General features: G+C 44.4%; 1 protein-coding gene across 1 annotated transcript in view; it reads right to left on the bottom strand.

Annotated features, from left to right (window-relative positions):
* Positions 1–1,147: 1,147 nt before the first annotated feature.
* The window catches only part of LOC126367649 (uncharacterized), a gene marked incomplete at its 5' end in the record, with an annotated part of 68,986 nt that continues 55,614 nt past the window's right edge, over positions 1,148–14,519 (bottom strand). The window contains 25 exons of the mRNA XM_050011276.1: positions 1,148–1,884; positions 1,978–2,222; positions 2,325–2,595; positions 2,691–2,873; positions 2,970–3,355; positions 3,438–5,543; positions 5,633–5,827; positions 5,919–6,116; positions 6,206–6,970; positions 7,092–7,280; positions 7,626–7,808; positions 8,202–8,405; positions 8,592–8,948; positions 9,032–9,508; positions 9,596–9,895; positions 9,979–10,296; positions 10,575–10,883; positions 10,986–11,288; positions 11,377–11,682; positions 11,781–12,401; positions 12,487–12,813; positions 12,905–13,219; positions 13,310–13,624; positions 13,720–14,025; positions 14,125–14,445. Coding sequence (XP_049867233.1) covers positions 1,498–1,884; positions 1,978–2,222; positions 2,325–2,595; positions 2,691–2,873; positions 2,970–3,355; positions 3,438–5,543; positions 5,633–5,827; positions 5,919–6,116; positions 6,206–6,970; positions 7,092–7,280; positions 7,626–7,808; positions 8,202–8,405; positions 8,592–8,948; positions 9,032–9,508; positions 9,596–9,895; positions 9,979–10,296; positions 10,575–10,883; positions 10,986–11,288; positions 11,377–11,682; positions 11,781–12,401; positions 12,487–12,813; positions 12,905–13,219; positions 13,310–13,624; positions 13,720–14,025; positions 14,125–14,445 — 9,887 coding nt within the window. The remainder of the gene's footprint in view (positions 1,885–1,977; positions 2,223–2,324; positions 2,596–2,690; positions 2,874–2,969; positions 3,356–3,437; positions 5,544–5,632; positions 5,828–5,918; positions 6,117–6,205; positions 6,971–7,091; positions 7,281–7,625; positions 7,809–8,201; positions 8,406–8,591; positions 8,949–9,031; positions 9,509–9,595; positions 9,896–9,978; positions 10,297–10,574; positions 10,884–10,985; positions 11,289–11,376; positions 11,683–11,780; positions 12,402–12,486; positions 12,814–12,904; positions 13,220–13,309; positions 13,625–13,719; positions 14,026–14,124; positions 14,446–14,519) is intronic.

Here is a 14,519-nt window from a genome sequence, read left to right as displayed (position 1 = left end):
TTTTAACCCCCCAGGTGTTTCTAATCCGCGTTGAAGGGACGGTGTTGAGGAGTCTGTTCTAATAGTAGTGGACTGCGTTTGATCATATTTTCGCTAGTTAAGTACTAATAAATTCACAGAAATTAAGTCTAAGTTTCTAATTTTGAATGTAATGAGCGACTTTTGAATTTTTGTTTTTTTTTTTTAAATTGACATTATCATTTTGAGTAATTTTAATTAAATAGACATAGATAAAATTACATATTTTCCCGTAGCACCAGACATCGCGGATTTCCACTTGCTACTCTTCTTCTAGCGTGTGGGTTGTGAGGTGGAGTACCAACCTCATCCACCCTGGTGTCAGGGTTACTTTACTATTGAGCCGCCAAAGGCCCCTGACATGCCTCATGTAACGACTACCTACTTACATTAGTAAGTATTAACCGGAACAAACGGCTTAACGAGCCTGCCGAAGCACGAATCATCTTACTTTCGGACAATATGGTGATCAGCCAGTAATGTCCTAACCAAACTGTCCAAAATATGTTCCCATCGGAAATCGAACCCGGGACTTTCGGATCGTGAGTCCAACGCTTAACCACTGGACCACGGAGATCATTCCTTTACTTGCTACTTATAATCCTGGGATATTTCGTTCGCTTCATCTTTCGATGACAGTTCTCACTCCTCACAAACGCTCGTCATTCGTCTATTTAGAGTATTTGCGGTCCACATGGCCTTTCTTTAGAGGACTTATATAATAATGTTAAACATATTCGCCCAGGCTTTGAACTTTCGACTCGTCAGTCGTCACTCATCATAGCCTCATAAATTGTTTTCATTTATTCATTCTTTTATAAATGGTTGAGCTACCGAAGCTAACTTTAATTCTATTTATTATCGAACATTTGTAATGCATGGAACATTCGCAACTAGCACTCCTACTAGGTAGGTACACCTAGACTTCCGTTTCGCATACTTTCGGGCTGTCCATAGCGGCGTGCATGCACTGAACTACCTACTACTTAAAAAATGCCAACTACCAGCAGTTACTCTCACTTTTACAACTCTCAACTTACACTTTCTACCTTATATACAAATTATTTCACTTGTCGCAATCGTATTCTTATTCCTCTTTCGTCTTACTACGTAATAAAACAACGAAACATTATTATTATTATTAATTTATTTTTATTAATGTTTGATTATACTAAATAATAATCAATATTTACTTTACATAAAATTATGGTGTGTTCGAATATTTATATTATGAATATCACAAAATTCGAAGGAGGCGACGATTCCACGTTAATATAGATACATGTAAAAATATAAAAGTAACCTAAGCAGGGCGCTACGAGCGCAGGCGAGGAGCGTGGCCTCAGGTCACGCGGCGCTCGCGGCGCCCTCGCCCGGCGGTCCTCCGACGGCACGCACAGATTAAAGCTAAGTGAGTGAGAAGAAAGAGCCGACACCGCCCGGCGCCGGCGGAGGAGCGGGGCGCGGGACTAGCGTAGATCAGCGCTGGAACAGCGGGTTGGGGAAGTCAGGGGGGTGCGGCAGCGGCGCGGGGGGTGGACGCGCGCGGCGCCACGCCACCAGCCAGCACGCCACGGCGGCAGCTACCGCCACCAGCGCCAGAAGCGCTGTCAGTGCTAGCGCCACGGCGAGCCCTGCCGCCGACACGCACACTTCCCCGCTGGACGGTCCGCTCGCGCTATCAGACGAACCGTCTCTCTGTCGAGCCACTCGAGACGGGTCTCGCCGCTCCAGCGTTAAGATCTGGTTAGACTCGACGGTCACCTCCTCTCGAAGTTGTCCTTCGTTGCCCGTTAGAGGGCCATCAGTATCGATTGCTTCTCGTTTTCTTCGTTTTCCAAAAGCGTCGAAACCGCGACAGTTGACCTGTTAAGTAGCAGAAATTGCCATGAATGATTTTAAGTACCAAGAAAATTCTCTGAATTATTTTATAAAAGAAACAGGAGAAGTTATACGTACTGGTTGACATTTTCCGAAACAGACGCGAATGTTACATTGGAATCTTATGTTATCACTACTGGGGAATTTGAAGGCGTTGAATGACGCTCGCAGAGCGCTACCGTCTTCACTGCGCTCCCATTCCCCAAATATGGCCGCATCAGTGGCGCATCCATCTGCGTCTGTTACTGTGTATTCATTCTCTACATTTGTTGCTACTTCACTTGTCTTCGCAATACAGCTGCGTGCAAATCCACCATAGATACCTGCGAAGGAGATACGTTATTAATTAATTGATCATGTTTCAATAAAAAAAAAGAAGAAGGGTCATTGTGCACAATCTGACTTCGCAAAGTGAAAGGACTTACTAGATGGTTGCACGTCGACTTGCAACACAAGGTTCTCTCCAATTTCAGCTGAGCTAACTTCATCGCCGGTTCGTGATACAATACGCATGGAGCATGTTGGTGGTGGTCCAGTATTGGCGATGGTACCGGCCGTAGTTAGCATGGATACGTTAAAGGCGAGTGTCACGTTCTGTTCTCCCGTTTGATAGATACATTTGATGTGGAACGCTTTAGCATTCGATGTCACAAGTTTGGGATGTTTCTGCATTACTAGAACGAAGCTCGCCAGGCCCTGCAAATTTGATGAAAATATTGTTTCAATTTTGGATGTAGAGATTTATTTTATATTGACTTATTGCATTTATGAATTTGCTTAATTCGGCTTACATTGACATGTACAAGTCCGCAGTCGCCGAAGTGAACTGTGAAGTCCACTGGGCTCTCCTGGTTTTCTGGAGTATGGACAACGCGGCGACAGCGCTCGTCTTTGCTGTATCCTTTTACGTACAGTACACCGTTGAAGTCCTTGATCTTAAGACTGACGCTGACACCATCCGCTAAGCAATGGACCTGTAGATATAAAATTATTATTGTAGGAGATTAAATTATTTAAGTTTTAAACGGATGTACGATGAAAAAATAACATCGAAATAATATTTTACAAACCTGCATGTCAGGCAGTGGGAAGTCTGTTCGATAGTTTACATCGGGAGTTGTTGTATTGCAGTAAATTCTGGGATTGCCTGTGTAGCCGGTAATGCAAGTGCAGTGTGATCGGTGTCCGAAAGCTTCACAAGTGGCGTGTAAACCACATGGTTCTGCTTCGCAAGCATCAACACAAGCTCCGTTAATGCAGCGTGAACTGTCATCACATTCATTATCCGTGCGGCATCCGACAAGCACACAAATTTCTCCACGGAGAGTGTAGCCCCGCTCCGAATCACACACACAGCGTCCTCGAGAGTCCACCACGCGTCCTTCTTCTTCTAAGCAAGGAATACACTCTCCTGCCGAGTTGATACCTTGGCCAGGAATGCATTTAGCCGTAGGAGCTGAATAAAACAATTACAATATTTGAGTATGGAAAACAATCAAGTATTAATATATATTTACATCTAACCGGAAGATACTTACGTCTGTTAGGTGTGCATTCAAGAAGTGCGTTTCCACTGTATCCGGGTATACATTCACATATCATGGTTCTTACAGGTAGGGTATCGACAACCTTACATTCAGCGTTAGTGCCGCATGGTTTTGTCTCCAGGCAAGGATTGACACATTTGGCATCTAAACAAGCTGTCCCAGATGGACAATCGATATCCGAGATACATTGTGGTTCTTTAGTTTTCACGCAATATTGGCCAGAGCCTTCATAACCAGGGGGACAAACACAACGTATTTCATAAAGATGTACTCTGCATTCTGCCGGTTCATTGCAAGTTGTTGCATTGCATGGTTCAACGCATTTAGCGTTCACACATGCCTTCTCCGGGGGGCAGTCAGAGTGAGCACGGCAGCTGATAGGTGTGCAAGCGATAGATGGATTTCCCACAGTGCCAATCTTACAGCGACAGGAGGCACGATGTTCTACTCCGTAACATTCAGCTGATTCTCCACATATGTCAGAATCAACAGAGCATGCCGGCACACATCTATTATTTATGCAAGTCTCATCATCTGAACACTGGGAGTCAGATCGGCACAATATTTCGTAGCATCCAGTGCGGGCGTCTCCTATGTAACCTGGTCGACACGCGCACACTGGTTTGTGGTCTCTTATTTGGCAGTCAGTATTTGGTCCGCATTCGCACGGATTCTTACAAACAGATGTTATACAGGCGTGGTTGGTGATACAATCATTATCAGCTTCACAAGATACGTCCGCGATTGGGGTAACGGGTTTACAAATTCCTCCACCACTACTGACGTATCCCGGTGGGCAGGTGCAAATCATTGTGCGGACAGGTAATGTAGGTGACACCTCACAGCGAGCTGGAGTAGCACATGGTCGTAAAGCAGTACAGGGATTAACACATTTTGATGACAAGCATGCCTGTTTTGATGGACAATCAGCATCCACGTAACATTCCGCAGTAATTGCAGGTGTACATTCTATGTACGGACTACCAGTATATCCTTGTTCACATTTACATACGGCTATGTGGTTTCTTACTAAGCAAACAGCATTTATACCGCAGGTGTTATCAGAGAGACAAGGATTGATACATCTATGAGCACGACATTGTTTATCTTGTGGACAGTCACCATTTGATCTACATTCAATTGCGTTGCAACCCTTATAAGCATCTCCTTCGAAGCCTGGACGGCATCGACACAGGGCACGGTTTCTTTCCACAAAACATTCAGCATTTGGTCCACATGTGCTATTTAGCAGGCAAGGGCTGATACAATTGCCATTAACGCATGCTTCTTGCGATTCGCATTCAGAGTCAGAGCGACATCCTACTATGCGACAAGTGCGGTATGGGTCGCCATCGTAACCTTCTTTGCAAGAACAAACTGGACGGTGGTCACGTACGAAACATTCAGCATTTTCTCCGCAATTGCATGGATTTCTGCACATTCTGTTGACACATGATTCTATCTCACTGCAATCCTGATCAGAAGAACAGCTGAGAGGTGGTAATTGTGCAGGTTTGCATGCGGCACCTTCGTCGGGTATGTAACCTTCGGGACAGCGGCACACTAAAGTTCGGAATGGTATACTGTCAGATACGGAACACCGAGCGTTTCCAGTGCATGGTTTCAGTTCACTACAAGCTTCCCGACATTCGTCACGAAGGCAGGCATGGCCACTAGGGCAGTCGCCATCCGTTCTGCATTCAGGTTCTCCAATAACAGTTACTTTTTGACAGTTGACTAAGGGATCTCCGAGTGGCAGCGCAGATGGACATTTACAAGAAGCAGCGTGGTTTCGGGCATAGCATTCGGCGTTGTTGGCACATGGATTACGCCCGTCCGATGAACAAGCGTTGCGACAAACTCCTCTCACACAGACGCTGTTATCGTTGCAGTCCGAATCAACCTCGCATTCTGTTGCTTGACATTTATTGTATGGATTTCCGATAGTTCCAGTGGGGCAACGACAATTGGCTCGATGTGACTTGCCGTAACATTCTGCACTTATTGCACATGGTGATTCAACAAGGCAGGGATTTACGCAGGCGCCGTTGTAGCAGGTGTCGCTGTCTGAACATTCGGTATCTGAACTACAGCCAACTGCAAAGTATAAATAAATTATAAATATAATTTTGATAAGTTTCCTTTGTCTCTAACGGAAATATATAGAAATATATTATATTATTTACCTTTGACACAACCTATGTATGGATTGCCAGAGTATCCACTTTCGCAGAAGCAAACTGGGTGATGTCGTACTACATTGCATTCAGCATTAGAGCCACATGCGCATGGGTCAGCACATTGGGTGTTCACGCACGCTTGTGAGAGTGGGCAGTCAGAATTTGCTTTGCACCCAACTTGGATGATATTCTTGTCTGACGCTGAAAGAAATAAAAGGAAAAATGATTGCTGATTCTTACGCTATTATAATTAAAGGTTTGTCAATGTTTATACATATACTTTTGAACTTACGTGGTACGCATTGTACGGCAGCGTCGCCAGTGTATCCTCTAGGGCAAGAGCATTGAGCCTTATGATCAATCACACGACATAATGCACCGGCCCCGCAGGCTCCAGAGCAAGGATTCTCACAAATGCGATCAACACAAGCACGCTCTGGTCCACATTCTTCATCGGTGTAGCATTCCCAGATGGGAGGTTTTCTAGGTTCTACAAACATAAAAAACAGATCATCATTTACACAAATAAATTCATACTAAAACATACCCTTAGTTTTATGTACCAGTAACGATAATTACCTGGATTACATTCAATTCTTGGGTTTCCATTGTAACCCGGTGGGCATGTACAACGTGATACGTGATCGACTGAGTCGCAAATGGCGTTGTGTCCACATGGGTCAGCACGGCATGCTTCGACACAGCTTCCACGTCGACAGGTTTGGCTGTTGATACAATCGTTGTCGTTGGAACACTCGGCCTCTGGTGGTGCTCGACATCCGCTGTCGGGAGCTACGCGACCACCATCCGGACAGACGCAAGCAACTGCGCGTAAAGGTAAAATGTCGACAGTTTTGCAAATAAGGCCGACTTCGCACGGGTTACCAAGACAAAGATCAGTGCATCGGGTGTTGACGCAAGCCAGTGGCGCCGGGCAATCAGAGTCTACAGTACATTCGCTCGTGATTTGTGTTGTGGCACATCCTCTTAGGTATGGGTCACCAGTGCGACCAGGTGGACATGTGCATATTGGTCTATGGACCTTGGCGGTGCATAGAGCTCCAGGAGCACAGGCGTTGTCTGAGCATGCTGGTTGACAGACGCGGTTAAGGCGGTTGCAGAGTTGTGTATCGTCACAGTCCTCGTTATAATGGCAGACGGCGGAGATGCAGGCACCGCGTGGGTCTCCTTGAGTTCCTGGCGGGCAGCGGCAAGTGGCGACGTGGGCGATTACTTCGCAAGTGGCGTCGCGGCCGCATGGCGATCCCAGAACACAAGGGTCTTGGCAGTATCTATTGATGCAGCTCTTGTCGAATGGACAGTTGTCATCGGATGTACATTCAGCTACAAACAAAAATATATAGATTTTTATATATTTTTTTTTTAAAATACGTTTTGTATTAGAAATTATAATATATCTCTCAATAGTGGAATTTATAATGTGTATTTTTAAGTAAATATTTACGTGTGTAACAGGCTCGTGCTGGATCGCCGGCGGTGCCAGGCGGGCAACGACAACGCGCGCGGTGGTCGGTGGGTTCGCACAGCGCTCCGGTACCGCATGCGCCGGCACAAGCTGACACACAACGGCGGGCTACGCACGCTTCCGCAGCACCGCATTCCGAGTCTACCGTGCATTCAGGGCCTGGTGCACCTAATACGAAAAGGGTAAACGTTCATAAGTATTTAGTAGTCATAGATTAGTCATAGTAGTGTTAGAATTATTCGATTTAGTACTTACTTCATCGCCTATAAATACTTACTACGTTTCAGACTAACATAGTTTCTAAGTTATGTATATATATTATGGAATTTATGGATTGAATTTTCCGAATAAATATTGAATATTATTATAATTTTTTAATATTTAATATTTATTCCTTTGGTTTTCCTTCTAAGTAGTTCCTTCTAAGATCCGTGCACGGATCGTGATAAATCATGGTAGACCTAAACTTAACGGTAGTATTGTGTTACCTACTTCAGTTGAAGATGTACTCACCAGGCGTGCAAGCAATCTTGGGATCTCCCTTGAGCGGCGGCACGCAGGTGCAGGCCGCGCGGTGGTTGCTGGCACGGCACTCAGCGCCAACGCCGCACGCGCCCGGCCCGCATACAGCCACACAACGACCTTCCAAACAACGCTCCTCGTCGCCACATTCTCTATCTTCGCTGCACTCGCCTCCTAGTAAACACCAATCAAAAGTAAGTTTCTATTTTCAACCTCATTTGTTTGTAAGTCATTGTTGAACGTATCGCGAACTCTATTAAAACTATTGGTCTAGATTATCTGAAAGGTTTGAAGAATATTTACACAGATAAAGTGTAAGTACATATATACAATTGTGCGCTTGGAACAGAAGAGTGTCCAATATTCAATACCCACTTGCCCGGTATTTGATATACCCACCATTTCTTGTTGACAGTATGAATATATCTGTTTGTAATATAAGATGTAGCGTATTACTGCTGTTTAAAAAACACAAATTGATATTAAAAACAATTCAAGAAATGTAAAATCTGTTAAAATCAAAATATTTAATTTATATTTAAATGATTTTGATAGGAAATAACTTACTCGGATTGCATTGGACGGAGGCGTCTCCAGTTAGGGGTTTGGGGCATTCGCAAACCATAGTACGGAACGGCAAAGTGTTTGCCACGCGACATACGGCGCGGATGCCACAAGATGTAGGTTCACAAGGGTTCTTGCAGGAGCTTTGTAGACAGGCCAGACCAGGACCGCAGTCAGCATCGGCCTCGCACTCGGCTCGTGATTGTACTAAAAAAAAAAAAAACAAAATCCATTACCACGTACAATTTTTACTTTTCGATTGTTCTATCATTTGCGTGGCAATGACAGTAATTTATAATTCAAATCATTATTTAACAAATCAAACATCCTTTGTCTTGCTGCTTATATTTCATAGCGGATAAAGTTATTATTTTTTAATTTTGTATTATTTACCTTGTCGACATTCGATGTTAGGATTTCCTTCGGTACCCCGTGGGCATTCACAAGTAGGGGCATGACGTACAACAGAGCACAGAGCGGTAGGTGCACAGGCTCCTGGGCAAGGGTTCTGACAAGTTCCAACTCTGCACGCTAGCCATGTCGCGCAATCCTCATCGATCGTACATTCACTTCTGCGACAACCGGTCCAGGGGTTTCCACGAGCGCCGGTATCACATTCACAAGACGCTGTGTGTCCACGCGCTACGCAGTGAGCCTCAGGCCCGCAGCGCACTCGCGAACATACTTTTACGCATGAGCCACCCTCGCAACTTTCGTCGTCCGGGCAGTCGTTGTTACTATGACATTGGACTGCAATAAAACGAAGTAATTAATAGTCGCTCTATGCAGTAATAAATCTATAAAATTATGAATATCTTGCTTTGAGAATCTACCTGAGTAACATCCTGTATCGGCGTTTCCTTCAAAGCCAGGAAGGCAAGCACAACGCGCTCTGTGTTGTCTAGCTACACAACGAGCGTTAAGGCCACAATTGGTCGGCCCACAAACAGGTACACAACGAGTATTGACACACGCTGCGTTGTCTGCACACTCATCGTCTCTTACACATTCAGGCTTAGGAGGAGCTGGAGTTGATATGATTATTCGTTCGCATCGAACAAACGGAGAGCCAGTATATCCTGAGGGACATGAGCATACTGCTGCATGTCTAACACCAACGCAGATTGCGTTTAGTCCACATGCGTTTATGCATGGGTCAGCGCATTTTCTGTTGATACAAGCGCGGTCTCCCGGGCAATCGTCGTTTACTATACATTCAGGATATGTACAAATTCCGTCGCGGCAGGTGCCATGCGGTCCACAAGGGTTGGGATCGCAAGGATCGTAAACGGTAGGCAATGAATCTGGAACTGAAAACATTCATGTGTTATTAAGATATTCCATTTATTATGTAAATACTTGTGATACAAAATTCAGTTTCATGATTTAGTACAAACCTTTAGCTCTGCAGTCGAGGAATGGATCTCCTGTGGTAGATGGTGGACAAGAGCATATCGGGGCGTGGTCGAATACACGACACATGGCTCCATTGCCACATGCACCTAAACATGGGTCGATACATTTGTTACGGACGCAAGCTCGATCTCGTGGACACTCAGAGCTGACAACGCATTCAGGGCGGCAGCCCGTAGTAGCAGCGTCACCGCTAGTACCAGTTGGACATGAGCATACCGCTTTGTTGCCTGATTCCGTACATAAGGCACCGGGACCGCATGGTGATGGAGTGCAGGGTGGAGCTGTAAGCAATAAAAAAACGAGTTAGATTTTCAATACATATATCTAAAAATATTTTTAATATTTTAAACTTTAAAGTTCTTACCTGACATTATGACATCGCATCGAACAAAAGCGTTTCCTCTTGTTCCTGGTGGGCAGGAACATAAAGGTATGTGGTTAACGGTTTCACAGTCTGCTCCAATGCCGCAAGTTCCTTGACAAGGATCGCGGCAGTGTGAGCGCATGCAGGCACGGGACGGAGAACAGTCGGAATCCGCGAGACATTCGGGCCGGCAGCCAGAATACGGGTCTCCATGTAGACCAGGCTCACACTCGCAGGACGCGCCACTTCCTCTGGCTCGACATATGGCTCCGGGGCCGCACGGAGATGGATTGCATGGATCATTCGGTGGTTTAATTTCTGAAATTATATAATTTTCCGTAAGGCAAGGAAACAACGGCACATAAACATATTAGCAAACACTGTAAGCGCTGTTCTAAAGCGACTCCTACAGTCACGTCTGATGATGAACGACAGCTCCCCTAGTTTCGCTAGTAAAACCCATGCCTAAGCTTTAAAAGCGAAAACGTAAGTTTGCTGCGTTCATTTATCCCTAATATTCTCATGGAGTCTAGCAACATTTTCTATTCGATTCTGAATGGTAGAAATATAAGCAACTCCTTCTATTCCTGTCTTACGGATATTTTCGATGGGTCGACATGCAGCGAGTGGATTTCCAGTAGTTCCTGGAGGACATGTGCAGCGTGGTTCGTGTGCGACTGGCGAACAGAGCGCAGCTAATCCGCAGGCACCAGGGCATGGATCAACACAGCGTCTGTTCGTGCAAGTGAGGTGCCAATCACAATCGCTAGAACTTAAACATTCATAACGACAGAACGGAGGCGTTCCAAAGAAGTTTGGTCTGCAGCGACATTGGCTGTCGACACAGTCCGCATTCGGTCCGCAGTCCTGGCAGGGCATCTTCTTCTTCGGTTCCGTTTCGAGGGCTGTTCAAAATAATAAGGATGAAAATTAATTTTATCTAAATAAAATGACCGTAGTCTTCTGACGTGAGCATGATTTTCTTATAAGATTTTACAAGCAATTACCTGGTAAACATCGAGTAAAGGGATCACCAACGTAATTGCTAGGGCACGAGCAAATTGGTGTATGTTGTCTAGTGCGACAAATGGCGTGAGCGCCGCATGTGCCAGGACAAGGGTCTCGGCACTTGTTATTGCGACAAGCGCGATCCTGAGGACATTCCGAATCGGATCTACACTCAGGTCGACAGCTTGGAGGATCAGCAAACATTGGTGGTCTACACGAACAGTGTGCGACGGTACCATCCGCACGACAAATGCTGTCAGGTCCACATGGATTTGGTGTACACGGGTCTGCCACAGTTGGAGCTACAATTTTAACGATAAATATAGGTAAGTCACATATACGATAGGCATTCCTAATCTAAACTGAAATAAAATATATTTTCTGGCTTACCTATGACAGGTCGGCAAGCAATGAAAGGATCTCCTTGCAGGGGAGCCGGGCATTCGCATATTGCTATGTGATTATAGACATTGCATACAGCTTGTAGACCGCAGGCATTCTTGCACGGATTGACGCACTTGTAATTTATACAGGATTGTTGTTTTTGGCACTCATTGTCGCTAGTACATTCGGGTCGGCATTCAATGGCTGGATTGCCATGGTATCCTGGTATACAAGAGCAAGTACCGTTGTCGCAAATGGCATTGATGCCACATGGTGACCGAACACATGGGTCCACTGGGTCGCGCACAGGTTCTGTAAAATTTGGGATATTAGAATGTTTATATTGTGAAAAGTTAACTTAGTAATCGTTTCAAATAAATGTATATAAAAATACATATAATATCAATTACCTTCAAATATATCGCAACCGATGAAGGGATTACCCCTGTAACCAGATAGGCAAGTGCATATTGCAAGGTGGTTCATAGCTCGGCAATCAGTATTTGTTCCACAAGATCCGATACAAGGATTGGCACACTTTTCACGAACACATGCTTTGTCATTAGGACAGTCTTCATTAATTGTACACTCTGGTGCACAATGTGGAGGCGCACCAATGTATCCCGGGTTACAACTACAAATAGCTGATCCTTGTATGTCTCTGCAAGTAGCGTATGGACCGCATGGGCTTGGTTCGCACGGGGTCTTTACAGGCGTCGGTACTTCTCTAATACGAGTGCATCTTATGAACGGATCTCCCTCAAAACCTGGTAGGCAAGTGCAGTAAGGACTATGAGAGTGCACACGACATTGTGCGTTATCACCGCATGTTCCTACGCATGGATCGACACATTTTTGTTTGATACAAGCTTTTGTTAACGGACATTCAGGGCTTGTCACACATTCAGGTCGACAGTTGGGTGGACCTCCAGTGTATTCAGGTAAACATGAGCACATTGCTTTATTATTCACTGCTCTACAATTACTGTATGGACCGCAAGGTGACGGGTTGCAAGGGTCAACTGGAGGTTCTGAAATGTTTATAATAATTTTATTAATTATGAAGGGTTAACCTAAAAAATTGTAAATGTGTAAAAGGAAATATTCTGTACGTACCTTCCCTCAGTATGCAATTGTCATAGGGGTTTCCAAAGTATCCGAATATGCATGTACATTTTGGAACGTGATTAATAGTTTGACATTCGGCATTCGACCCGCAGAGGCCTGGGCAAGGGTCTTGGCATTTATTGTTAATACACGCTCGATTTTCTGAACAATCTGAATTAATAACACATTCGGGTCTGCAGCCTTCATAAGGATTTCCGAAGTAACCGCTGACACAAGAACAGCTACCAATATTGTTTCGTTCTTGACATACCGCGTTGGGACCACAAGGATTTGGTGTGCATGGTTGCACAGGTGTAGGTGGTTTTGCAACTGGAGCTGAAATAGAGTGAACATAATGTTAATGTAACCTTAAACAGAACCGGACCTTTGATACTGTTTGTCTATTTAAATTATGTAGATAACTTACTTTCAATCCGTACGCACTGGTCGAAAGAGTCTCCTTGGTATCCTGTTCGACACATGCATTGCGGCGAGTGACTGATTACTCGGCATTCGGCATTTGGACCGCAAGCACCCGGGCAAGGGTCGGTACATTTTTTGTTAATACAAGCTGTGTCGAAGCTGCATTCACTGTTGGTAACGCATTCTGGTCGGCAATATGGTGGCGACCCTAGGAAATCAGGTAAGCATGAGCAGCTAGGTGTGTCTCCAACAGCTCGGCATATTGCATTAGGTCCACAAGGAGATGGTTCACAAGGAGCTCTCTTTGGTGGCGGTTCGTCTGTAAATGAAGCATAAAATAATTAATATACTATAAATGACACATAATATATTGTTAAATGCTTAAATGGTTAAAGTTATTTTAACTTACGTTGAATAATATACGAGCACTGTGTAAATGGATCGCCCGTGAAACCGGTTCGACAAGAGCAGATGGCCTTGTGGTTGTGTACTCTGCATTCGGCGTTTATTCCACAAGATCCTAAGCATGGGTCACTACATTTTTGGTTTGAACAAGCCAATAGAGTTGCACAATCGGAATCCAGCAAACACTCTGGTCTGCATGACGGTGGTACACCGATGTATCCAATCAAACATGAGCACATAGCTTGCTCATTAATGGCACGACACACGCTGTATGGTCCGCAAGGAGATGGCTCACAAGGATTCCTTCTTTCAGGTAAAGCTGAAAATTTAAAATTTATGTGATTACAATATTGAAGGCAATGTACGGAGGTAATAGAAACGGCATTAAAAAAATAGAACTAATCAATAATTTACCTGTAATAGGTGTGCAAGAGAAGAAGGCATTGCCCGTGGTATTAGATGGACAACTACACATTGGGATGTGGTTGTATACGTCACACAAAGCGCCTTGGCCGCATAGGTTGATGCAGGGGTTGACGCATTTATTGTTAACACACGCTAAGTTTTGCGCGCAATCAGAGTTATGTGTACATTCAGGACGACAGCTTAGATATGGATTACCGAAATAGGTAGGTTTACATGTGCACACTCCATCATTGCAGTCTGCATTGGACCCACAAGGGTTTGGGTTGCACTTATCATATACTGTTGGTACAGGTTCTGAAAAGAGTAATCAATCGAATATTCAAGTAAAAAATATTGTCATTTCATTTTCGTCATCTTTATTTCTGTTTTAATAATTTATGGATGAATACATACCAATGTTTTCTTTAATGTAACAGCTTTGGAAAGGATTTCCAGTGTATCCCTCCCTACAGCTACATATCGCAGCGTGTTGATGGACATGGCATTCTGTTTGTAGTCCACATGAACCAATACAAGGATCGCGACATTTCTGGTTCATGCAAGCTTTATTGCTAGGGCAATCTGAGTTTATTGTGCATTCAGCTCTGCAGTTAGGTGGTGCTCCAATATAGTTTTCAATGCATGAGCATGATGGAATATTATTTATAGCTTGACACAGAGCGTTTGGTCCACATGGTGATGGCACACATGGATTTACACCAGGCGTTGGTAATTCTGAAAAATAGAATGCGAAGTTCTTTAAATCTGTATATATATTGCAATTACTATCTATGCAGTTACAAAAACTT

Source organism: Pectinophora gossypiella, chromosome 6 (assembly GCF_024362695.1).
Source record: "Pectinophora gossypiella chromosome 6, ilPecGoss1.1, whole genome shotgun sequence".
Classification (NCBI taxonomy): Eukaryota; Metazoa; Arthropoda; class Insecta; order Lepidoptera; family Gelechiidae; genus Pectinophora; species Pectinophora gossypiella.
Note: the sequence above shows the minus strand (reverse complement) of the source record. Positions and strands in the feature narration are given on the sequence as shown.